The 24,334-nt window shown below is 37.6% G+C and overlaps 3 protein-coding genes across 4 annotated transcripts; 1 reads left to right on the top strand and 2 right to left on the bottom strand.

Moving 5' to 3' along the window:
* The first annotated feature begins 1,741 nt into the window (after nucleotides 1–1,741).
* On the top strand, nucleotides 1,742–2,518 carry LOC110932184. Its single transcript, XM_022175539.1, has one exon. It carries the CDS (start codon nucleotides 1,742–1,744, stop codon nucleotides 2,516–2,518), a length of 777 nt encoding a protein of 258 aa, XP_022031231.1.
* A 9,357-nt stretch (nucleotides 2,519–11,875) lies between these two features.
* LOC110929912 (dual specificity protein kinase zak2) lies at nucleotides 11,876–16,020 on the bottom strand. 2 transcript variants are annotated; one of them, XM_022173095.2, is made up of 6 exons: nucleotides 15,832–16,020; nucleotides 14,569–15,527; nucleotides 13,524–14,480; nucleotides 13,316–13,423; nucleotides 13,055–13,152; nucleotides 11,876–12,356 (listed from the first exon to the last, which is right to left on the bottom strand). In XM_022173095.2, the coding sequence occupies exons 2-6, from the start codon at nucleotides 15,481–15,483 to the stop codon at nucleotides 11,999–12,001; spliced, it is 2,436 nt and encodes an 811-aa protein (XP_022028787.1). In that variant the 5' UTR covers nucleotides 15,484–15,527; nucleotides 15,832–16,020; the 3' UTR covers nucleotides 11,876–11,998. The 2 variants fall into 2 exon arrangements, with proteins under 2 accessions (XP_022028787.1, XP_035844254.1); XM_035988361.1 differs by having other exon boundaries at nucleotides 14,569–16,020.
* A 4,843-nt stretch (nucleotides 16,021–20,863) lies between these two features.
* LOC110932183 lies at nucleotides 20,864–23,025 on the bottom strand. The gene is made up of 3 exons (XM_022175538.1): nucleotides 22,629–23,025; nucleotides 22,106–22,546; nucleotides 20,864–22,023 (listed from the first exon to the last, which is right to left on the bottom strand). The coding sequence occupies exons 1-3, from the start codon at nucleotides 23,023–23,025 to the stop codon at nucleotides 20,864–20,866; spliced, it is 1,998 nt and encodes a 665-aa protein (XP_022031230.1).
* Between the last annotated feature and the right edge of the window lie 1,309 nt (nucleotides 23,026–24,334).

The following is a 24,334-nucleotide window of genomic DNA, read 5'->3' as shown; positions in this document are numbered from 1 at the left end:
GTTTTTTCTGGGGAAAGTGTGGGTGAGGGTTTTGTGAAATACTTTAAGGGCATTATGGGAGTTTCGGCTGATGTTGGGAGGATTGTAGATCCGGGGGGTTTGTTTGTTAATAAGTTGAGTATTGATGATGCTGAGCAGCTTGTTTCTAAAGTTAGTAGGGAAGAAGTGAAAATTGCGATGTTCCAAATTGATGATGAGAAAGCGCCTGGGCCGGACGGGTATACAGCGAAGTTTTTTAAATCCGCTTGGGGGGTTATAGGTGAGGATGTTACTGATGCTGTGCTGGAATTCTTTTGTAATGGGAAATTATTGAAAGAAATCAATGCTACTATTATTTCAGTGGTTCCGAAGGTCAAAGTGCCTAATAAGGTGAATCAATTCAGACCTATTGCATGTTGTAATGTCATTTACAAGTGCATTAGTAAAGTTTTGTGTAATAGGTTGAAGAATGTTTTGGGAAAATTGGTATGTAATAATCAGAGTGCATTTGTCCCAGGGAGGCTGATCAGTGATAACATTTTGTTATCGCAAGAATTAGTTAAAGGGTATGAGTGGGCAAAGGGATGTCCGAGGGTATCTTTCAAAATTGATCTGCAGAAAGCGTATGACTCTGTTGACCACAGGTTCCTTGAGGAATGTTTGGTGAATTTTGGGTTGCATAAAAAGTTTATTAGCTGGATAATGGTTTGTATGACGTCTGTTCATTATTCAGTTGCTTATCATGGGAATTTGTATGGTTTTTTTAAGGGAGAAAGAGGATTGAGGCAAGGGGACCCTATTTCCCCATATTTATTTACCTTAGTCATGGAGGTATTAAATCTGATGTTAATTAGAAGAATCAGTGCAGCAGAAGGGTTTAGTTATCATTGGAGGTGTGGTAAGTTGAACCTAACTCATTTGTGTTTTGCCGATGATCTATTTATTTTCTGTGGGGCGGACGTTGAATCTGTGAGGGTTATTAAGGATACTCTTGATGAATTCAGTTATGTATCTGGTTTGGTGCCTAATATGAATAAAAGTGATGTGATCTTTGGTAATGTTGATGAGAGGGTTCAAAAGCTGATTCTTGAAGTGTTGCCTTTTAGAGTTGGAGTTTTTCCTATGAAGTATTTGGGGATTCCGTTATCTTCTAAGAGGCTATATCAAAAAGATTGTAAAGTGTTAATTGATAGAGTGAAGGGGAGAATTAATGATTGGAAGGTCAAGTTTCTTTCTTTTGCGGGAAGAGTTCAATTGGTGAAGTCTGTTCTATCTTCTATTACTATATATTGGGCTTCTTTGTACATACTTCCTGTTGCTATTAGTGAAGAAATTGAAAGATTGTTGAGTGGGTTTTTGTGGAATCAGGGAAGAGGAAGTAAGGGAATGGCTAGGGTCAAATGGGAGGATATTTGTATGGCAAAATGCCAAGGTGGGCTGAATATATCATCTTTGAAAATCCAGAATGTTGCTTTGATGTCGAAACATATATGGAATGTTTTATCTAATAAGGATTCTATTTGGGTTAGGTGGGTTGAAAAATACAAGTTATGTGGTAAAAGCATATGGGAAATCAGCGAGACTAGTAAAGATTCATGGAGTTGGAGGCAAATTTTGCAGCATAGAAGTTTGGTTAGAGATAAATTTTGTGCTGTGATAGGTAATGGGAAGAATGTGAGGGTTTGGATTGATCTTTGGCACGAAAAAGGGTGTTTTGTTGAATAGTATTAACAGAAGAGATATTAAGGCTGCGGGTTTTGATATGAATACTAGGCTTGCTGAAATTTATGATGGTAAGGAATGGAAGCTGCCTAAGGAGTGGTTTGATAAGTACCCTTGGCTAATGTCTTTCAATTTTCATCAGTTTAATGCTGTAAGAAAGGATAGTTTTATGTGGAAAATGGATAATGGTAAGGTGGAGGAGTATGCGGTTAGAAGAGTGTATAAGTCTCTTTGTATGAATGGGCCGAAAGTGCTTTGGAGTGGTGCTGTTTGGTTCAGTCAAAACATTCCAAAGCATGCATTCATTTTATGGTTAGCTTTTAAATTCAGGCTGCTTACTCAGGACAGGTTACTTAGTTGGGGTTTTGTTGGTGATTTGAGGTGTTCGTTATGCAAGAGATGCCCTGATAGTCACAAGCACTTGTTTTTTGAATGTGAGTATGCTTTGGCTGTATGGAGGAGGTGTAAAGTGTTTGGAAAAATGATTGATGCTCCTAACTCATGGCCAGATATTGTTAAATTTGTGGAGGAAAAAGGATTCATGAAATCTGTTTGGGGAGTTATTGGGAGACTAGTACTTGCTGCTTCGGTGTATTTTATATGGCAGGAAAGGAATCGTAGGCAATTTGAGGAAGAAAGGCGATCCGTGCAGCAGGTATGTGATATTGTTTTTGAAACTGTTAGATTGAGGTTGCTTGGATTAACATTTAAAGACACGGTTAGTGTGAGAATGGCTGCTGATATATGGGGATTTGAAGTGAAGGCTAAAGATATTGGTAATAGTTTGAATGGGTTTGAAAATTTGGGAGTTGGTTGAGTTGCAGGTCTGGTTAGTATTGGAAGGCTGGGGTAGGGTGGGGATGCTTGTTGTGATTATGGTTATTGGTTGGTGGGTCTTTGGGAAAGGGATTGTGATGTATGGATATGTTGGTCGGAAGTTTCGTAAATTTTATGTGTTTGGGGTGGTTAGTTTAAATAATGTATATTTGGTATGTTATGGGGGTTGGTTTTATATTGACCCAGGAGGTGAAGGGAGAATTGATAGGGAAGTGTGTTGGGATTATGCTAAGTGTGCTGGAGTGTATGTCGCTGGTCAGAAGCTTGCTGGAGTTTCAGGAAGCTGATGAGCGGATGATGCAGGAGTATTTTTATGTTTGTGGTTTTGCAGGTTTTGCAGGTACCTGGATGGAGTTTATGCTCTTAGTTATTGTATGCCTTTTGATAGTCTTGATGTATAGGGCTTTTGGTTTGGTGTTTTGGTTTTGTATTTTGTTGGATTGGTTTATGTTTAGTAGGATATGTAGGATTGTGGTTTGTCTAGGCAGGAGCCGGATCTTGATGATCCATTTTGTTAGGCTTGCTGCATTGGGGGTGGTGTATTCCTTGGGTTGTATGTCCCGGGAATCTAAACCCCTTTAGGTGTATATATTTTTTTGTGATTAATAAAATTTACCGGAGGTGCCGCCCTCCTTTACCAAAAAAAAAAAAAAAAAAAAAAAAAAATGGAAGTTTACTCTAAAATATATTAAAAAGGATACTTATTACTAAATTGAATACATTTGAATAAAACGATGAGTTAATCTAAAATAAGTAAGTGAAACGGGTTTTGGTTGAAAATAATTATGGACTTATTGATTGTATATAGTATAGATATTGGTGGATACAGATTTGTAATTATAATTATAGTTAAATATATATTTGTTTAATTGATATCCAACAAGCATGCATAATTGCATATTATCATAAATTATTTGTTACTGCGTAGATATAATATGTATTATGGTAGGTATATTGTGAATATTATCATATATGGGTAATGTTGATATATCTTAGAGTATGTCATAGTGAAGGTTTATATATTATTTAAGAACATACTAGGATATATATGTTAGTGTTGTGAAACTAGCTTAATAGCAAAATAATATAGTGGAGATGAAGGGAGAAAGGGATTGCTATTTCATTAATAGGTATGATTTACAATGAGATACAATAGTGGTATATATAGGTATACAAAACTTGGAGAGAAAGCTAATCTATTTTTGGTGTTGATAACCACATTAATAATAAATATATTCATAACACTCCCCTTGGTTATGAACATAATACGCTTGATGTTGCCTCATTAAAAACCTTGCTAGGAAAACCCGGTGGGACAAAACCATAGCTAAAGGAAAAATGGTGCAGCGTGTAATGCGCATTAGTTCCCCTTGATACTTCTAGATCATGTATGTTGCCTTATTAAAAACCTTACTAAGAAAACCCAATGGGACAAAACTTAGTCAAGGGAAAAAGAGTGCAACTTAAATAAGTCCCCCCTCATTTTAACATGTATCCTTTAAGTGACGTGTGTCCTTCTTCCTTGAAAGTTCATCAAAGCTTTTGTAGTCAATGATTTATCGCTTGATCCCTTAATGTGCAATCATTTATGTTGAGCAATGTTGTATAATCTTCTAACTAGACTTTAGGTGCCTCCTTCCAAAAAATACCATATGTCCACGACTGTGTTTAGTTACATTCCTGCATCTACAAGACTAACCAAACTTGTTTTGATGGGTTAGTAAAATATAATCAAATATCGTTTATACCTGAAATATTTCGTTGAACTCATTCCAATGTCTCTTCGCTTGACAAATGTTATATCATGACAATAAGCTCAAATGAAAGATATTATAACCACACATAGCTAGCAAAACATTTTAGTGCACACATGCATTTAACGATGGTACTTATAGAATAAGAATCTCTACTTTGGTAGAAGATGATAATGGGCATTTCTTATAACAAATGATTTAACAACCTTTAACGTACTTTTAAGGTTCAACTATGTCCATACTAAAATATCCCAACATCATCTTCGAGATGTACTTTAGGGATTGTTCAAATATAATTACATATATACTCGAACTGCAGTTCGAGTAATAATTAGATTGTGCCAAGGTCATTAAAAAAAATTCTCCCTCTAAAAGCTCGACAGTTTCTCTCGACGATGTGTAAACATCAATACTGTAAACTGCGATTATAGTGAACTTTTAAAAGTAAAATTTTGATAAAACATGGCTAATTTAATCAAACTTATATCCCTCTTTATGCGAATATCTCGAGTTGTACAACACTTGATCCAACTATTTTAGCCATACGTATTTTGTCATCTTCATATAGTACATTCTTGAGGTTTTTTATATCAATGCTTTTGGCATTATCAATCCATGAGGGAATACTGCCCATCTTATCCAACAATGCATGTGCATTCACTCTTCATGAGTTTTGCTACATAAACTTACCCATATAACAGATAGCTATTTATATCATATGCAAAATGTCATGAACACTTGCTTTTATCTCCAAAATCCATATTGTACCGTGCGTGTATACTATTTTTTAAGATATCACAATCACTGAGTACAAGTTTTCTATGTATGTTTATTGGTGCACAAGAATTACATCCATAAGATGTTTCAATTAACCTTCGAAGCACTCAATTGCTTTAGGATACTCATGTGGAGTTCCAGTTATATTAAATTTGATAGTATATACATGAATTCGACAATCTAAATCCATCAAGGACTTTCATGTAAACTTTCAGTATCAAAATGATACATAACATTTCTAATACGCATGTCAATTCTCTCTTTATATTACCAGAATAATAAGATATTGGAAAGTCAGTGCATCCACTATTGGAGAATGTGTCTCCTCATCACCAATCATGGGTCTTTGCAAATATTTTGTGCCACCAATCTTGTCTTATATAGCTTAATTTGATTTCAATTGATGATTCACATAAAAGACCCATTTGTATCCAATATGTTTTACAACTTCAGTTGTACGGATTGTTGGTCTGAAAACTTTCCATTTTAATAGAGAATTCAACTCTGTCTCATTTACGTCTTTCCATTTTGGCCAATCATTTCTCATAGACAGATCTTAAATTTTGATCCTCATCATTTCAAGCGCTATATTATATACAAAAGTATGACGACGTCGATTTTGTTTCGATTCCATATTTTTCATAGAAATGATACAATATAATGGGATCTTTTTATTTTCAGGTACTAGAGTTTCTTCTAGAACCATCATGTCTAATGTCTCTTCAGGAGACCCTATTAATATAACCCCGACTTAACCATCTTAATTACTTACTCCAACTTTCGAGGAATTTTATTATTGGAATCGATTAGCCTACCACGCATTAGACGTGCAATAGACCCATCACAAAAATGCGGTTGTCCTTTTGGGACACTCATCTTAATTGGAGCATTAACAGTTGGCATATGTGATATAAATCACATCTTTAAGGTCAGTGAATGTGTCTGGTAATATATTCGCTAATCTTTGTAAATGAGTTATTATCTGAACTTCTGGTTCACACTTTTAGTTTTTGAGGATCAATGATAATTCATACCAACTCGTTTCTTTTCCAACTGCTTTTTATCTCCCCATGATGTTGGGAATGTTAATCCATTGATATGGATATCAAATAATTGAGCCGTAATTAAATATCTAGTCAATGGCTCTATTCATTATCACATATTCTCAACAACTTTTTAAGGTCCCATTTTTGTGCATCGTGGTGGATCAATTTCAATATATGTCGCACAACCAAAATTTTTGATGGGACATCTTTGGTTCCTGACCAAAAACCAACGATACGGGGAGAAAGTATTATGACTTGTTGGCTTGATGTGAATTAATGTTGCATGTAAAATAACATGTCCATAACATATAATCATAGACGTTTAGCGATCGTCTCAACAAAACATGTATTCCAATGATGATCAATAACTTGGGAATCCAATTCACTATTACAACCGAAATAAATATGTCAATCTGGAATAATATGCTTGTGATCACATTAGCTAAGCCATAATCATACAAACTTTAGGTTGTGGATTGATAACCATTTAGACGATGCATCGATTTTAAACACTAAATGGTATCATGTTGGGATATGCATATCCTTTAATCACTTCCAGAATATTTAGGGATTCTCACCCTACTTTGGTTGGTAAATAATGAATTTCCCTTGAGAGCAAAAAATGTATTTTAATTACCAACTTGAAGAATCTTCTAGTTCTTCAATATGTTTCACATCATCATTAACACGGTGTGGTCTAACCGGTTATGCCAACTAATTAAATAATTATGATCCATAAACTTCTGGTTTATGATCGTATGTGTATTACTTGCCCGTATGTAATACAAAACGTATGATACGAGAGAACAATTAACTATCATTTCAAACTGCCACGTCAATTTTCATCCTCTCCGAATATTAGCTTCATATAATTACTCCCATAATTTACCACTTCTAGTGGTCAGTCTCATTATGACTATTATTATAGTTCTGATAGTCAGTCTCGTTATTAACTTGGCTATCATAACATATTGATTGTCAATCACTCAATCTTATTATGATCATCATTAAAAATTTCTCAATTATGTCCATGATCACGACATTTTCGATGATTGTTATATAATCACATTTCATAACTCTCATAATGATATTGCTACTTCGGGAGCATATGTCTCAAGTGTGACAAAACAATTTTTTCTTTGTAAATAATCTTCTATTTGATTAACACAAATTGAGAAGTAATTAAATGCCCAAGTCATATAAGATTTATCAGACCGCCCGTAGTGGGGCGTGATTTTTAAAAAAATTTCAAAAAAACGCTCTATAACGCCCCGGCCCCCATTACATGGGGCGTGACCGGCGTTATTTTTCAAAAAAAAAAAAACGAAGGTGGCGTTTTAATTAAAACGCTGAAAAATTAATGGGGATCGAAATTAGACCGTTGGCAAACGGTCAAAATTGTTATTTTTTTTAATTTAAAAAGGATAAATTACACTTTTCGTCCTTTATGTTTGTAGCGGATTGCAATAGATAGCCTTTAACTTTAATAATTACAGCCACAGTCCTTTATTTACAACCCTCATTACATTCTACGTCCTTTAGTACTAACCTGGTTAAATTTTTTTGTTAAGTTTATTCAATTAAGGGTATTATAGTCAATTCATGCTTTTATTTAAATGTTTAATAAATGAAATCAAAAAATTTGCAAAACACTTATCATCTTCCCCAATTTCCTAACCCTAAAACCCTAACCACCACATCTTGCCACCACCACCACATCCTGCCACCACCGCCTCTGCAACTACCTTTCTTCCACCACCCTTCCCGCCCGCCTTCACATCTAATTTTTAACAATTTTCAACAAACTTCAACAATTAGAATATCAATCAACAAATTAAACTGTGAAGAACATCAAGCAACAAATTAAGCAACAAATTAAATTGTGAAGAACATGAAATCCGGAAACAAACAATTCGATAATCATCTAATCATTATCTAATTGAAAAAAAGATAAAGAGAGAATGCATACGGTTGTGTCAACGACGTCCGATGAGAAGATGCAACCGCTTAATCCGACCCCCACCACCGGTCAATCTACAACCACCCCCACCACCGGATCTATAACCACCCCCACCGCCGAAGATGCCCGAGCTCCATCAAAAAAAGTGGCCGGAGAAGACGACCGAAGAGAGGCTGACCGGAGTTGGGGAAGGGCTGGGGTAATTAATCTCTTAGACGGTGGAGGTGCTAGGGCGATGGTGGTGCTTACGACGGTGGTGGTGGCGGCGGTGGTGGTCTCTTCACTGAGGACTCATGTGCAAACTTCAAATCATGTTCTTGAAGCTATTGGTCTGAATGGGTATGAAATCGTGCTCTTAAGGCTTGAAGCTATTGGTCTTGGGTGTGAAATCTGGTTCAACAGGATGAAGTTTGGGTATATATTGTTTTTTTTATTTTTTGTTTTTAGGTTTTTGTTTTATTGATAAATAGATATAAATATGTTTTTAAATAAAATGACAGGGTAAAATGTCAGGAATGTCCTCATGTGTTTTGCACATGACTAGACTTAACTGATAATTTTAACAAGGTTAGTGGTAAAGGACCTATGGTGTAATGTTTTTAACAAAAAAGGACTGTGACTGTAATTATTAAAATTAAAGGTTATCCGTTGCAATCCGATACAAACATAAAGAACGAAAAGTGTAATTTATCCATTTAAAAATTTACCCCACTATATATATCCAGCCACTTTATCATATTTTTTATACAAAAACACCCACTTTCTCCTACTTTCTTCTATTTTTTTATAAAAAACACCCACTTTCTCCTACCCTTTTATACAATCATGCATCCATTCCGACCCCCTTTTGGTGTCCCCGCAAGACCCGCGAACCCGAACACAACCCAACCGCAAAACCCGTATAACCTTCAAGACATGGACCCGAACTTTTTACCGCACGCGGCTTACTTGACTGGCGCCACTCCGTTTGTACCTCCCACCTTCGGCTATGGTCAAGCCGGCGGGTCGCAACCTTCACAACCACAACCCGAATCCGAACCCGATGTCGATGTCGTGCCGGAGACGCAACCCGAACCGGTGCAAGACAAATCAAAACGCGGAAGAAGGTCGCATAAGAAGAAGAATAAGGACGAACCTCGACGTACAAAAACTATCATTATTAAATGGACGAAGGAGGAGGAATTTACGTTGACTCGGGCGTGGCTCGACGTTTCGGAGGACGAAGAAACGGGTAACTCTTTTATTATTTCTTTTACTTATTTTTTACTTTTATTTTTAACATACAACTTATTTTTTTACTTTTTTTTTAATTTGTAGCAAACTTTCAAACGGGTCCCGTTTTTTGGGATAGGGTTCGTGAACTCTTTTTTAGCACGTGGGTCAAAAACATCATCCTCCGTTGACCCGTCAACTCCGACATCGGATGCCCGCAATGTTGATTTAAATGAGGTGGTGGACGTTGACGAGGGAATTCAAGAAGAGTTGATCCGACCCACCGGTAGAAGAAAGGGAACCGGGAAAAAAACGGTCGAGTCGTCTTCCGATCTCGAGTTAAAGGAAGATTTCAATGAGATGAACCGTCGTCTCCAAGACATTCGCGACCTCGGCCACCAACGTTATGAGATTATGAAAGAACGAGTGGCCGAAACCAAAAAGTTTAACGAGATGCAAGAGGCGAGACAAATGGAAAAGGACATTGAGTTTTTGTCCAAACCTATCGACCACCTACAAGGCAATGCGTTGATCATTGCGCAAATGCGTCGCCAAAAAATTAGAGAAAAATATGGACTCTAGATCATGTTCTTTTTTTTTAACTTTATTTTTTTTTGTTTTTTTTTTCTGTTTTTTTATTTTCTGTTTTTTTTTTCAGTTTTTTTTTTTTTTATTTCAAGTAGTGTAATTTTTATTTTAAATTAATGAAGTTTTTTATGTTTTAATTTAAAAAAAAATAATTGTGAAATGATTGAATGAGGGTTATTGGCATAATGCCCCACTACGCCACTTTTGCTATAATGCCCAACGATGACTAAGATGCCACGTGTCGGATAATGTCCCATGGTAGGGGCATTATGTTTGTTCACCACTACACATGGTTTCAGCCTAAGATCTTACGACCTTTTATAACTTGATAATGAGATTTGGGAGTATGAGACTTTTCATGATGGTGATAACAAACCAAACTTTGATTTTAATTATTTTATTTAATACTAGCTATAAGTGATAATAGCTATAGAATACAATGTATATATATATCAAGTCAGGGTAACTTATAAAACGAGTTATAATAATTTTCACTCATTACATTTGGGCCAAACATTAAATGTGAGATGGATTGTATTGGTTTAGTTTTTAGTTAATTTTTTATTAGGTTTTTTTTTTTTTTTAATCTTAGGGGGTGTTTGGGATTGCGTTTTCAACTTGATTATTTGATTATTGTGTTTTGAAATCGCAAAAAATCTATTTTGAGTGTTTGGTAAAAAAATAATAAAAAGTGATTTTTTACGTTTTGTAGAGTTCAAAACGTGATAATCCATAAGTAGGTCACCCCTTGCTGCAGGAAAACGTGATAATCCAAAAACTGATTTTTTACGTTTTCACTTATTTATTTTTTTAAACTATATATACTTGCCAAACACTCAAATAGTTGATTATCTGATTATTGTGATATCAAACAACATAATCAAATCCAAACAATGTTGATTATCTGATTATTGTGATATCAAACAACATAATCAAATCCAAACACTATCTTTCTGCAACATGTTTTGTTACAGCTAATTAGCTAATTATCTGATTCTGATTATTCAAAACGCATAATCTATTTTCAAAACTCAACCCCAAACACCCCCTTAATCTCTCTCTAACTTAGTAGAGGGACAATAACTGAAATATTGTGGTCTATATTAACCACACCTCATATAGCCCTGATTACATCACTACAATCCAATACAATGTACAAGGTTTAATTTAGGGTGATCGGGGCGTTGTTGGTTGTTTTATGCTTCTTCTGTAATCTGTGTACTATCTGCACATCCAGCTCCCGGCTGTTGCGTGTTGAACTTTTTTTTTTTCTATATATATTTGTTTTTTGTGGCTGTTCAAGAAAAAAAACATGAACTTTAGGGAAAGAAATTGAATCAGGTAACATCATATGAGTTCGTCTCAACCGTCCTAACAGATCTTCCCCCTGTCATGATATCTTTTTAACGAATTTTGTAATAACAAGACAAATGGGAGGTCAAGAATCTTAACCAAATGGCTTGAATATTAAAAACCACTAGTAACTACAACTCACTCAGAATTTTTAATGGACACCTAGTGTGCTTAAATCCAAAACCTTAAAGCAACAAATATAACATCTTACAAAAAGTGCATTTATGCATTCAATCAAACATTTGGTGTTTCATCAAACAAACATAACCTTAATCCAACCTCACTTCGTATTATATAAGAAGCAAATAAAAAGTATTCACAACAGAGAGAAGGCAAAACCTGGTTGTTGAAATTGTTGAAGCATCATGCCTGAGTTCTACGATTTCCTCGGAAACATATCGAACACCAGCAACAAATCCCCAAACCAGGTAACGTAAGATTTTGGGGGCCTAAAGCGAGGGTTTTTTTTGCCCAAACTTTAGGGCTGCCCCTGATTTCAGAGGTGGATCTAGGCCACTTTTGTGGGTTCCCAGGAACCCATTCGGTTTAGAAAAAATGGGTAAAATTAGTGAGAACCTCATATGATTTGGAAAAAAAAAATAGTGAGAATTAGTGAGAATCTACCAAAAGGAACCCAGTGAAAAAAGTTTTTTGATCCGCCACTGCCTGATTTGTAGTATCCATATATGTTGAATTCGAATTATTTATACATTTAATGATAACTAAACTAAAAACAAGAATATGATGTATAGGAGTAAACATACAGCTAGTCAAGTTATATACTGAACAGGACAAAATTCAATGCCTTCAAGAAAATACTTAATTCTTGAGGAAGTAATATCGAAGAGTGGCAAGAAGTGAATCCCAAGAACATGTTCACTCTTGTGGCTTGTAAATTGGTATAGTTCTGTCATTAGCCATCCATCATCTCTCACATGTGTCATGCATGAATTTGAGTAGTATCTCTCCCCTTCCAGTCTGAATTTAAAGGGTATATGTGTCCCATGATCCGGACCACTATGTTTGAAGACAAGGCTTACGGTGTACATTGTCTTTGGTGACAAGAATTGAGTTGTCACTTTTACTGTAAAACCATTGTACATTCCACCCTTTACGATGTTTGGAAACCTGCACATATCAAAACCATATAATATCTTAACTCTCGTATTTCATTTATTTAAAGATCTGAAGATGATAAAGATCAACAGCAAATCTAAAAGATTTGACATCTATTAGTGGGAACATGTTAATTTATTCAATCTGTAGTTTTGAAAAAGTCTTTTGTGTTTCAAAGTAAATCAATTTACACGAGTGTGCTCTCCTAGACGAACAGTGGCGGAGCTTGACCAAAAGTTCCGTGGGGGCCGAAACTCATCGGACCCAATTTTTTTTCTATCGCTATGTTTCAAGTTATATGTTCGAGTCGGGTCAAAAAATAATAACTCCAAATATCCAATTGATAGACCCGTTCAAGTTTAAAAACAAGTATAAAAATTTATTAATAGATCCGTTCTTCAAGTTTTTTATAACTCAATACGACAATATGTATAATATTTTTTTATAAGAAAATTGGTAGGGGCCGGGAATTTTTAGGCAAAATAATTGGTGGGGGCCGGCCTCTGTACTTATGAAAAATTTCTGACGAATAATCGAAAAATTAACGCTAGTAACCGAAACATTGGCAGGGGCCGGGCACCCCCTGACTCCTTATAAGCTACGCCCCTGTAGACGAAGCAAGTGGAGGAGGGCAGTGGGCGAGAACCACATAGATATCGTCGTGGATGCTCTTTATATAAAAGTATATGTGGAGAAAGTCACTAATTAACCTTGATTTTTGTGTGTCGTCATGTACAAGGGAGTCCGCAGAGATGCATTTTGTTGCAGATATTACTTCACACACTTTTCCCTTAAGTATTGCAAGCCACTGTCAAGTAAACATATTCAAATAATTACAGTAATAAAATAAAATGAGCGTACTTAAAAATTTCATATATATATTTTTTTTCATCCAATAGTTTCTAACTTTGTTATAAACAAATTTAAATGCACAAGCACAATCACTTTATTGTTAAAAATTAAGCTATTACCGTATTGTCATCATCAACATGAATTCCATTAATGAAATTTTGATCCTGGGATGTGTTTAATATTGATTTCCTGAGCTTTTGAATCCTCATCGTCTCTTCAAATTCCTCCTGTACAAATAATTGGTGTTAGCTCTTTTATATCAGTTTGGTAATTTTCAGAAAAGGACAGCTACATGTGATACTTCTAAAACAGTGAAAGAAAACTTACTTGTTGTTCAACTGCAATCTCAAGTATTTTCACAACGTCTTCCATAGTTGGCCGTTCGTCACGACGTTTCTTGATACACAGATAAGCCATGGATGCAAACGTACTCAACAAACACGGGTCCATTTGTTCCTTCAGATCAGAAAAGATAATCTCATCTAATCTCTTCTTCTCATAGCATCTTCTCCATTTATTCACAAGAATTTGGGATAGATGACCATTACTATATTCGCAGCATAATTTACCACACATTAATTCAAACAGCACCACTCCGAAAGAGTACACATCAGACTCTTTTGTCAGGAAACCCGTCTCAAAATAAACCGGATCACAGTATCCGGGTGTACCAACTGCATTTGAAAAAACATATGTTGCCGGTTGGTTAGCTGGACCAATTTTTGATAAACCAAAATCAGAAACTTTAGCCGTCCAATTTTCGTTCAAAAGTATGTTCGAACTTTTAATGTCTCGGTGTAAAACTCTCTGACGTGTGTCCCCAGGACCATGAAGGTAGTTGATTGCATGAGCAACCCCAACACATATCTTCAAGCGTTGAGCCCACGTGAGACCAGGTTCACTAAGATATCTATCAAGGCTCCCACGAGCTTCATAGTCATATACAAGTATCAACTCATCACCTTCAATACAAATTTTCAAGAGAGAGACCAAATTTACATGTCTGTATCGAGAAAGCAACGATATCTCTTTAAAAAACTCAACATTCCCTTGCCCGAGTCTACGGTCTAGTCGCTTAAAACAGACCATGCGTTGTCCTCCTGGTAGATAGAGTTCTCCCCTGTACACCTTGCCAAACCCACCGCGTCCAATTACGTTGTTGTCAGAGAAGTTGTTGGTGGCCAGTTTTATATCTTCCAATCGAACTTTGAGGTGATCAAATTCACTAACAAATCCGTACGATGTTGGCATCTTGGTCTCGCTGATTTCGTGTTTCATAGGGTTCTGCAAAGAATCAATATTTTTGTATCAACTCATATTTATTGAAATATTAGACGAGAATCTTCAATACTTCTTAGAATATAGAACTTACTTGTTGATGATGCAGTGCAACCTCGAGTTCTCTGACGACCTCAATCATATTTGGTCGTTCTTTATGATCCCTATTTAGACATCGTCTTGCAATGGCTGCGAATGTCAACAAAGAATCCTGATTTATTTGTTGCTTTAGATCAGGAAAAATAATATCATCTAATCTATCTTCATCACAACGATTTGTCCATGTATGCACTAAAATGCATATTAGCTTATCCTTTTCCACTTCACAACATAATCTTCCACACATAATTTCGAACAACACCACTCCAAAAGAGTAGACGTCACACTCTTTTGAAAGAATACCTGTTGCATGATACTCTGGATCACAATATCCAAGTGTACCTGCAACATTAGACACTAGATATGAACGCGTTTGGTTAGCAGGAGTGACTTTTGATAGGCCAAAATCTGAAACTTTAGCAGTCCATTTTTCATCCAGAAGGATGTTTGAACTTTTTATGTCACGGTGAAGAATCCTTCGTTGGGTCTTCTTTGGATCGTGAAGATAGGCAATTCCTCTTGCAGCCCCAATACATATGTGGAGCCGTTGGATCCATGTGAGGCTAGCTTTATCAAGATAGTTATCGAGGCTCTGACGAGATACGTACTCATATACAAGGATTCTCTCTTCACCCTCCTTGCAAAAATGTAAAAGGGAGGCCAAATTTTCATGACTCAGTTCAGAAAGCGTCGTGATCTCCTTCCAAAATTCAACATCACCTTGTCCAAATTTACGGTTTAAGCGTTTGAAGGCGACCATTCTCCGCCGGCCGTTGGGGAGAAGTAGTTCTCCTTTGTACACAGTTCCAAACCCACCGTTTCCAATAGGGTTGTCGCTAAAATTGTTGGTAGCTGCCTTTATATCTTTAAGTTGAATTTCAAGGTGTCTAAAATCATCTGTGTAAGACATCTTTTATCGATTGAAGAAACAAATTTGACAGGTGAACAAATTATCTGGAGAGAGAGAGAGAGAGAAACAATTCATATTGAGAGCAGCATCACAATATGTGGAAAATTAATATAGGACATGTACAGAGCTATGGGAAACGATTAAATACAAGTATAAGTTCAAGGCATAGCAAACACAATAAACCCAACAACAATTAATCCATGTACAGAGCTATGGGCAACGATTAAATACATGTATCCAATCACAGAAAACAATTATGTTGCTAGAACAGTTGATAATATTCTTGACAAACTCTTTACTTCTTAATTTAATTTCAACAAGTAATTACTAGACATCAGTATCACATACCAAAAGTAATGACAAACAAAGGAACAAAGCGCGCAACTAAAACACGAAACTTGTTTCTCTCTCTCTCTCCGGACACAAGAACTCGCATTAATAAAACTTGGAACTAATTATTGAATGAATAAAAATCTATTGCGGAAAGCAATCAAAGAGGAACAACAGGTGGTGGGAGTGGGTGGCACAATACACAAGAAAGTGGGGGTCATTATCGATTATACCGCACCACAGTTGTGGGGATGAAGAGGGGGCCATGAGGTTGGTTTATTATTATTTTTTATTTATTAATTATACAAATTGTTCACGTGCTTAATGATCATTTTATACAAGGATCCTATGTTGATACACTTTGTTTTGTGGATGTGGCTTAGTTCAGTTCGATTTAGTTCGGTTCGGTTCAAGACCGACGTCGCGACATTCCTCCGTCGTGCGCCCCAGAGATCGACACACGAAGCACGAATTGTCGTGAGCTGAGCTGACATCATGATGATGTCATGTAGTTTGACCAAATGCATGCAACTATTGAAATCTGCAAATGCATGAATACGTTTTGAATCAATACATATTGGGCCACTCATTTGTTGGGCCTGACATTTCAAGAAGATACAGTCTATCAACTGCACGAAGACTATGTGTGACGAACTTTCTATGTGGGACGAACCCTTCCATTGCCGAACTCTCTAATGGCGAAGGGTCTCTCCACGAACCCCTTGCATGGCGAAGACTCCTAGGGTTCGTCGAGGTCCTCCTGGACGAAGGCTCTCCTCATGCGACGAAGAACTCATGCTTATCGGGCCTGACATGTTTTTGTAGCCCATGTTATTCTTCCTAGGGTTTACTGGCTTTGGACTATATAAGAGTGTGCCTATTGGCACACTAAAGTGCCTATTGGCACACCAAACCTTAGCAAAATTAGGGTTTATCTACGCTGCATATTGGTCACTACGCAGCGTAGATAGACCATAGATCTCAGTGCCTGATAACCAATCATTGCACAGAAAACAAGGTTCCTATACGCTGCGTATTGGTGAATACGCAGCGTATATAAAACTGATGCAAATTTGGGGTCATTTTGGTAGGTTTGAAGTGTCAAATTTTTGCCAGGTTTGTATACGCTGCGTAGGTCAATACGCATCGTATACAAACCTGGCAAAAAATTGTAACTTCAAACTTACCAAAATGACCCCAAATTTGCAGCTGTTTCATATACGCTGCGTAGCGGGTAACAATTACGTAACTATACTTCTTTTCCGTTTCTTGTACCCAATTCTTCAAATTATTTAGAGACATGAAACGCTAAAAAAAAGTTACGTTAATATTTGGTCATTTTATGAAACTCATACTTCAGGGACTAATATGGTCATTATTGAAACTATTTTAACTGAATGTTTTAGCCAGGTTAACTTTCATATAAAGATTTCTTCTTTAAACACTAACTCCGTTAGCATACTTAACTGAACAATTCAGGGACCGTTTGTGTCAATTTTTGAAACTTCAGGGACCATTTTTGTAAATCCTGGAAACATCAGGGATCATTTTTGTAAATTTTTGAAACTTCAGGGACCGCTTTTGTCAATTTATGAAACTTCAGGGACCATTTGTGTAAAAATTGAAACTTCAGGGACCAAAGTGTAAATATATCTAAAATCTGTATAAAAGGGGGTCTTCTTTAAAGAACCGGCCGTTGCATGGATCGAACTCGTGACCTATCGTTTAGAACCGCAACGCCTTAACCAGTTTATCCTCCGTCTCGGAGCTGTTAGAATATGAAACTTAATCCTTATATGTAGTAGTTATCTTATACGCTGCGTATTGAGCTACACGCAGCGTATATGGACACTTTATATACGCTGCGTATAGGTCAATACGCAGCGTATATAACCTTCTGAATTTTAATTGCACATAGAACCTGTTAAATAACCTGTTATATTCCTGAACTTTATCGATACAACAGAACATGGTAGATAACCTGCCACAATTTTATATGTACACCACAATATAAAAGTTTGTGCATACATAACAAAATGATATATACAAGAGTTTGATATATACAATAAAAGTTTGTGCATACATAACAAAATGATAAAATACTACTGCTGCTGCTCCTGCTGATGCTGATGCTGATCCCATTCCGCATCCGTAATGAAGGGTAGTGGAGGTAACCCGTCATGCTGTCGCTGCTGCTGCAGCGCCGCAGCCACCCACTCCAGCAGATAATTGTTCCTTTCAGATAACCGAAGCTGCCGCTGATATGATGGGTCAGCACCGGGCCAAACATGGCGTGGGAACTGAGGCGCCCCTGGTGGTCCACGCGGCGGTGGTGGCTGCGGAATGACGACGGCCGGCTCATACGGCTCCGGCGGCTCCGGATCGCGCGGGGGATAACACGGAGGGAACTCTTCCGGCAGCTGTTAAAGCTGATATTGCGTGCCGTCCTTGTTCTTAAACCGCTTCCCGTCTGGGAAGTCTTTGGTAACGTGCATTCCGGATATAACGTTCTTCCCCATCCGCTTCGGCTGTGCCGGCGGGCCTACATTGTCGCGGTCAGTCTCCGGATGATAGCCCAACGAAAGGGCTATCCTAGTCACGTAGGCTCCGCCGAATAACTGTCCGCGCTCCTGTCGATGATGCGCGGAGGCGAAGTATTGCGCCAACCCGTAGGCGAGAGCGCACGGCCTCTTGTATAAGAGGCAATATAAGAAAAATAAATCACCACTGGTGCACCGCTCCCGGCTTTTGTTTCGAGCAGTGATCGAAGTGGAAATCATTTTGTGTAAATACCTGCACAAAAGGAAACCAGTCAGTAAATAATAATCAGACGACATCGACTAAGATCGTCGTTAAATAATATTTTTTTTTATTATTTAGTCGACGTCGTCCGTAAGGCGCGTACGGGCCTAACGAGCGTCGAAACTAAGTTCGTCGTAAAAATATTTTTGTTTTATATTTAGTCGAAGTCGAACCGTAAGGCGCGTTGGTCTCTAACGAGCGTCGAAACGGAGAAATATTATTTAGTCGACGTCGTCCGTAAGGCGCGTACGGGCCTAACGAGCGTCGAAACTAAGTTCGTCGTTAAAATATTTTTTGTTTATTATTTAGTCGAAGTCGAACGGTAAGGCGCGTAGGTCCCTAACGAGCGTCGAAACTAAGATCGAAGTTTTATACTTTAACGACGATCTCCATTTCGACGCTCGTTAGAGACCTACGCGCCTTACGGTTCGACTTCGACTAAATAATAAAAAAAATATATATTTTAACGACGAAACTAAGTTCGTCGTTAAAATATATATTTTTTTTATTATTTAGTCGAAGTCGAACGGTAAGGCGCGTAGGTCCCTAACGAGCGTCGAAACTAAGTTCGTCGTTTTATATTTTAACGACGAACTTAGTTTCGATGCTCGTTAGGGACCTACGCGCCTTACGGTTCGACATGAACTAAATAAAAAAAATATAATCAACTTGTGTTTGTGGGTTGCATGTTTGTAATATGGTGAATGGTGGCATTACTCTAATGGAGAATACACTTGAATTGCTAAGAATATACAAACTAACTAGAAGGATAACTAACCTAGGATACTCTTATGTATTTTAACACATTTATCCTAGTGAAGTGGTGTAAGTTTTAACACATTTAGGGGCTGTTTGGTAGCCTCTGAATGGTTATTAAGAGGCTACCTCTTAATGGAACCATTAAGAATTTTACCAATGAGAAGGTAGAAGAATGTGACATGTGATGATTTACCATTCAGAGTTTACCTCTTAACCATTCAGACTTGAGGTTACCTCTTATTCATTCAGAGGTTTTAAACCATTAAGAGGTAGCATCTGAATGGTCATTAAGAGGCTACCAAACAGCCTCTTAAGGTTGTGCATAGCTAAGAATGCTAGTTTACACAACCATCTTCATTCTCTTTTATCTATTCTCTTTGACAGTTACACACAGCACCTTTAGGAAATAACTTCAACCATTATTCCAATAATTAACTCTATACCATTACAAATCATACATACAGAAGATTCATATCTTCAGCACAGAAATACATACGGGATTCTTTGGCTGAAACAACAGGTTTATTCCACTGAACCAAGCTTAACCAAACCCTAATCACTAACCAAACCCTAACTTACCTAAAAAAACATCTAATTTACGGATAAAATACAAAAAAAAATCACAATTACCTGAATAGGTTGACCAAATACCTGTTTTATACTTCGAATTCGGGTCGTATACGGTCGATTTTGCCAGTCGCCTCTCTTCTTTGTGCGTATTAAGATTTGGGGAAGAACAGAGCTGCGTAGGTACTTCCCTGATTTAAATCAGTACCTCTACGCAGCGTAGAGATCCCTACGAAGCGTATAAGAATAATCAGTTTACCATTTTACCCTTCTGTTTTGGGGCAATACGAGGCTGACAATAAGGGTAAAAAAGTCATTTACGAACCCCATATAAGCTGCGTATGGATCTCTACGCTGCCTTTTACTATTATTATTATGATTATTATTATTATTATTGTTATTATTATTATTATTATTATTATTATTATTATTATTATTATTATTATTATTATTATTATTATTATTCTCCTGAAATTTACAGACGCTACGTAGAGATCCATACGTAGCATAGACAAAGGTTGTAAAATGACCTTTTTACCCTTACAATTAGCCTCGTATTGCCCCAAACACAAGGGCAAAATAGTAATTTAACATATATAGGTTTTGAAATTTTGGTTTGGGGGGAAATTGTTCGCCTTTTACATACGCTACGTATGGATCCATACGCTGCGTATGACAATGCTCATTTTACTGTTTTGCCCTTGTGTTGAGGCAATACGAAGCCAAAAACAGGGGCTTTTTTGTCCTTTGCACTACATACGCTGCGTAGGGATCCCTACGCAGCGTATATAAAGTTCCATTTTTTTTTGTGTTTTCCTTTGATAAATAATACAAAAATTATGAATAAATTATAAAAATTGAAAATGATACAAACTTTATAAATTAAAAAAATTCTACAATTTACAAAAATACAAGTTTCCGGTTAATCTTCGATTTCATTTATACTCGGTTCTCTGTCTTTGTCTGCTTTAGGATTGATTAACTCGTAGTAGTGTTGTAACCGCGGTCTATACATTTCTTCCCACCATTCCGCAGCTATTGATCGATGTGTCAACCACAACGGGGTCGCTAAAGGCATGGGGTAGTCTCCTTCCAACTTAGCATGTATGAAGTGTCCCCTGTCAACATGTACGAGCGTTATCGCTTGAGGTCGTGGATCTAGTGGGGCATCCGTTAATGGGAAGATGGTAGTGCTCCATTCGATGCTTAGCACGTGGAGGACAATATTATACCTTTGCACTACGAGAAGCCCTACCTGGGGCATTTCCATCCAGTGACTTGGACCGCACGCTTTCAATGAATGCCATTCGATACTCTTACGTATTTGTTCAAAGTCTCCTTTGTTATATGTTTTGAATATATGCTTCCAACGCGCCTTGTTATGGTCAATCTCCAGTAGTAAATCTCTTCGAATATTGGACCATGCGTGTTCCGAAAAACCTAACCCGACAGCCACAGACCTGTACCCACAATGACCGTCTGGGGTCACATCTTGTATACGCGATATGTAAGAGTGAAACTCTGAGGGAATTTGATCCTTAAACCTCTGAATGCTTAACAAGTGCTCGTCCCCCTTCATTAATGGAAAACCCTTATCATCCCGCGTCTCCTTGTTTTTATAACTCGTTGAACTGTTTCGTTGCATTTTAGGTTTTTCAGACTTTATAACCGAACCGGTTCCACGAGAGCCCTCTGACGGTACGTATGAGCTGTGTCGGGGTAAATCGTACCTATGTTTGGGGGAAGCGGTATATACGATGCTGTCCTCGCCATAGGAGCTGTGTCTCGCAACTTCGTCTAACCTCGCAGCTTCATCTAGCCTTTCTTGTACTTTCTTTGATTTAGGCCAACCGCGAGTATTTTGCTGGACGATCGGTGGTTTCTTGGTTGACGATTTCGGGTTGAAGACCGCTTTTATCTTTGAAAGCAAACTCTTTTGCTGAACGGGGGACTGCGCCTCTAAATGTTGTCGCACATTATTTAGCCCTGCTACAACATCGACCTCCTCGTCTACCAGTTTACACGGGAGCAAGTCAAGCTTACGCCAGAATACATCTATGTCGTCGAGTTGTATTATACGCCCTGCACAGTTAAGTTAATACGGTGTGAGAAACAGCTAAATCGTACAAAATAACAAAAGGTTTGTAGTTTTAATATTTTTTACCTGTACATTTGTAGTTTTCCAGCCTACAAGCACACGGCAATCCATTGCTAAGCCACATATGGCAACCACATGATGCGTTAAGTTTCTGCAACACCTCCATCTTCCTCAATAGCTCTTTTGCCAGCAAATCAAGTGCTTCATGGGAAACCTTTCCACGTAGGTTGTCCAACATTCGGTGTCTGTGGTGGTTCATCGTTTTTTCGATGCTCTCAGTGAAACTTTTTTGTATTTCATCGTACTGAGTTTCAACTATATCAATGATGCATCTTGCTATTCGCTCCAATGAACTCCCGCGCGTAATGTATCTTTTTAAATTTGCGCGCTGGCTCTCAACTCTGTTGGTGGTGCGCTGACCAAAGTTGCGACACTTATCGGTCCATGCATAAACGAACATTTCTTTATAGTCTTTGAGCCAGTTTTCGTAGACGTAATCATAGACACCTGCAAAAATAAAATAATGAAATGTAAAAGCGTGTGTAAAATATAATAGATTGGGTGAGTCGTTTGTTGAAGGAACACTTACTTTCTCGGTTGGCAACCACGAGTCGGTTATACATTTTCTCCAAGTTGTACTTGTACATGGGCTCTGATGAAGATTCGCACAATCTCCGCCAGTACGACATAAATTTCCCCCAATCTTCTTTATCGAACCCTTTCTTGCACTGTCTAGCTATATTTTGTTGGATGTGAAAGTGGCATAGAAGTCTGGTTGTGTTCGGGAATACTTTAGAACACGCGTTAATTAGGGCAAGCTCCCTATCCGTGACTATCACACGCGGCATCATACATTCATGCAATATTGACTTGATCCGCTCAAGCACCCACACATAGTTACCCCTTCGTTCTTTACAAATAACGGCATGTGCGATACAAAAAGACTTCCCAGTCGACGTCATACCCACAACCTGGACAAATGGCATGTTGTAGAGGTTTGTTTTGTAGGTCGCGTCGATCAACATCACGTGCGGGAATGCACGCCACATAGTGATTGAATAAGGATGAACAAAGAAAATCTCTGTTACGACATCTGTTTTGGGATCCTGTCGGGTGTCGTAAATGAATCGATGGTTGTAACACCTCGAAAAATTACGTCCAATAATGTATTGACACGTGTCATAGGGTTCCGGTATGTGAAAACAAACTTTAGAGGGACTAAAGTTGACAAATAGTGAAAACTATGGAACGTAAGGGTCCAAAGTGTCAACAATGGCTAAATAGACTCCATAATAACCCTACATAATGTTTATAACCTTAAACGGATGGATCATGGATCATACGAAGCGGAAATTGCACAAAAGTGAGGAATTACAAACTAGGGGCTAAAAGTGTCAACATGTTGAATTTATACCTCTGAGTGAACTTTTGGCAGACCCGAAGCTTTGTAATGCTAAAATATACTCACTAGAATATGTGGTAAAAATTTCATGAAGTTTCGTTATCGTATGAGAAAGTTATGGCCAAAACCGTACTTGAGGGGCTAAAAGCGTCAACGTCGAATTTCATGGCTTTTCGGTTGAGCGCAAAGTTATCCGAGGACATTACCATGTTGGTAAATGTCCCAAGGTTCTTAAAAACCAAGTTTGGGGGTTTACGAGTCAAAATAATTAGCCGAAACATCGCGTGCAAGGACAGGGACCAAAGCTGCCATTTTTAATCAAAGTTTGGCAGCCCCAGGTGCAGCTTTTTGCGATCAGGGGCTGTTTGGTCCGAATTTTTAGTGCAAAACAGCTGGGATCACCTCCATTTCTCACCAATAGATGAGCATGCATGTCTTGGACACTTGTGAGGCTCCTACAACATCTGATTTCTCCATAAATTCTGATCAATGCTCCATTTTATTGAGTTCTTGAATTGTAAACAAGAACATCACAACTATCAAAACTTCACAAGGCTTTTCCAGGAGCAATCTGATCGGCAAGGCAGCCTCCAAGTGCTTTCTAGGCTTCGTTAGGACCTTTGTAAGCATTCATATCATCCTCTAATTCGTTATAGCTTTGATTATTAGCAAAAAGTCAATCCGTTGTTCATATAGTTTGACTTTTCGATTAAACGAAATTGGCTCTGTCATTTCTCAAATTGAAACCACTTATAAGTTGGTATTTATGTGGGAAACAAACCCTCAAAAGGGTATTCTCTGATTCCCACTCTAAGCATGCTATTTGTCGAGTCAAAGATGTTCTTAAAAAGTCAACAGAAATCGTTTTTGCGAAATATAGCATAAATGGTAAT

The sequence above is a fragment of the Helianthus annuus genome, chromosome 3 (assembly GCF_002127325.2).
Source record: "Helianthus annuus cultivar XRQ/B chromosome 3, HanXRQr2.0-SUNRISE, whole genome shotgun sequence".
Classification (NCBI taxonomy): domain Eukaryota; kingdom Viridiplantae; phylum Streptophyta; class Magnoliopsida; order Asterales; family Asteraceae; genus Helianthus; species Helianthus annuus.
Note: the sequence above shows the minus strand (reverse complement) of the source record. Positions and strands in the feature narration are given on the sequence as shown.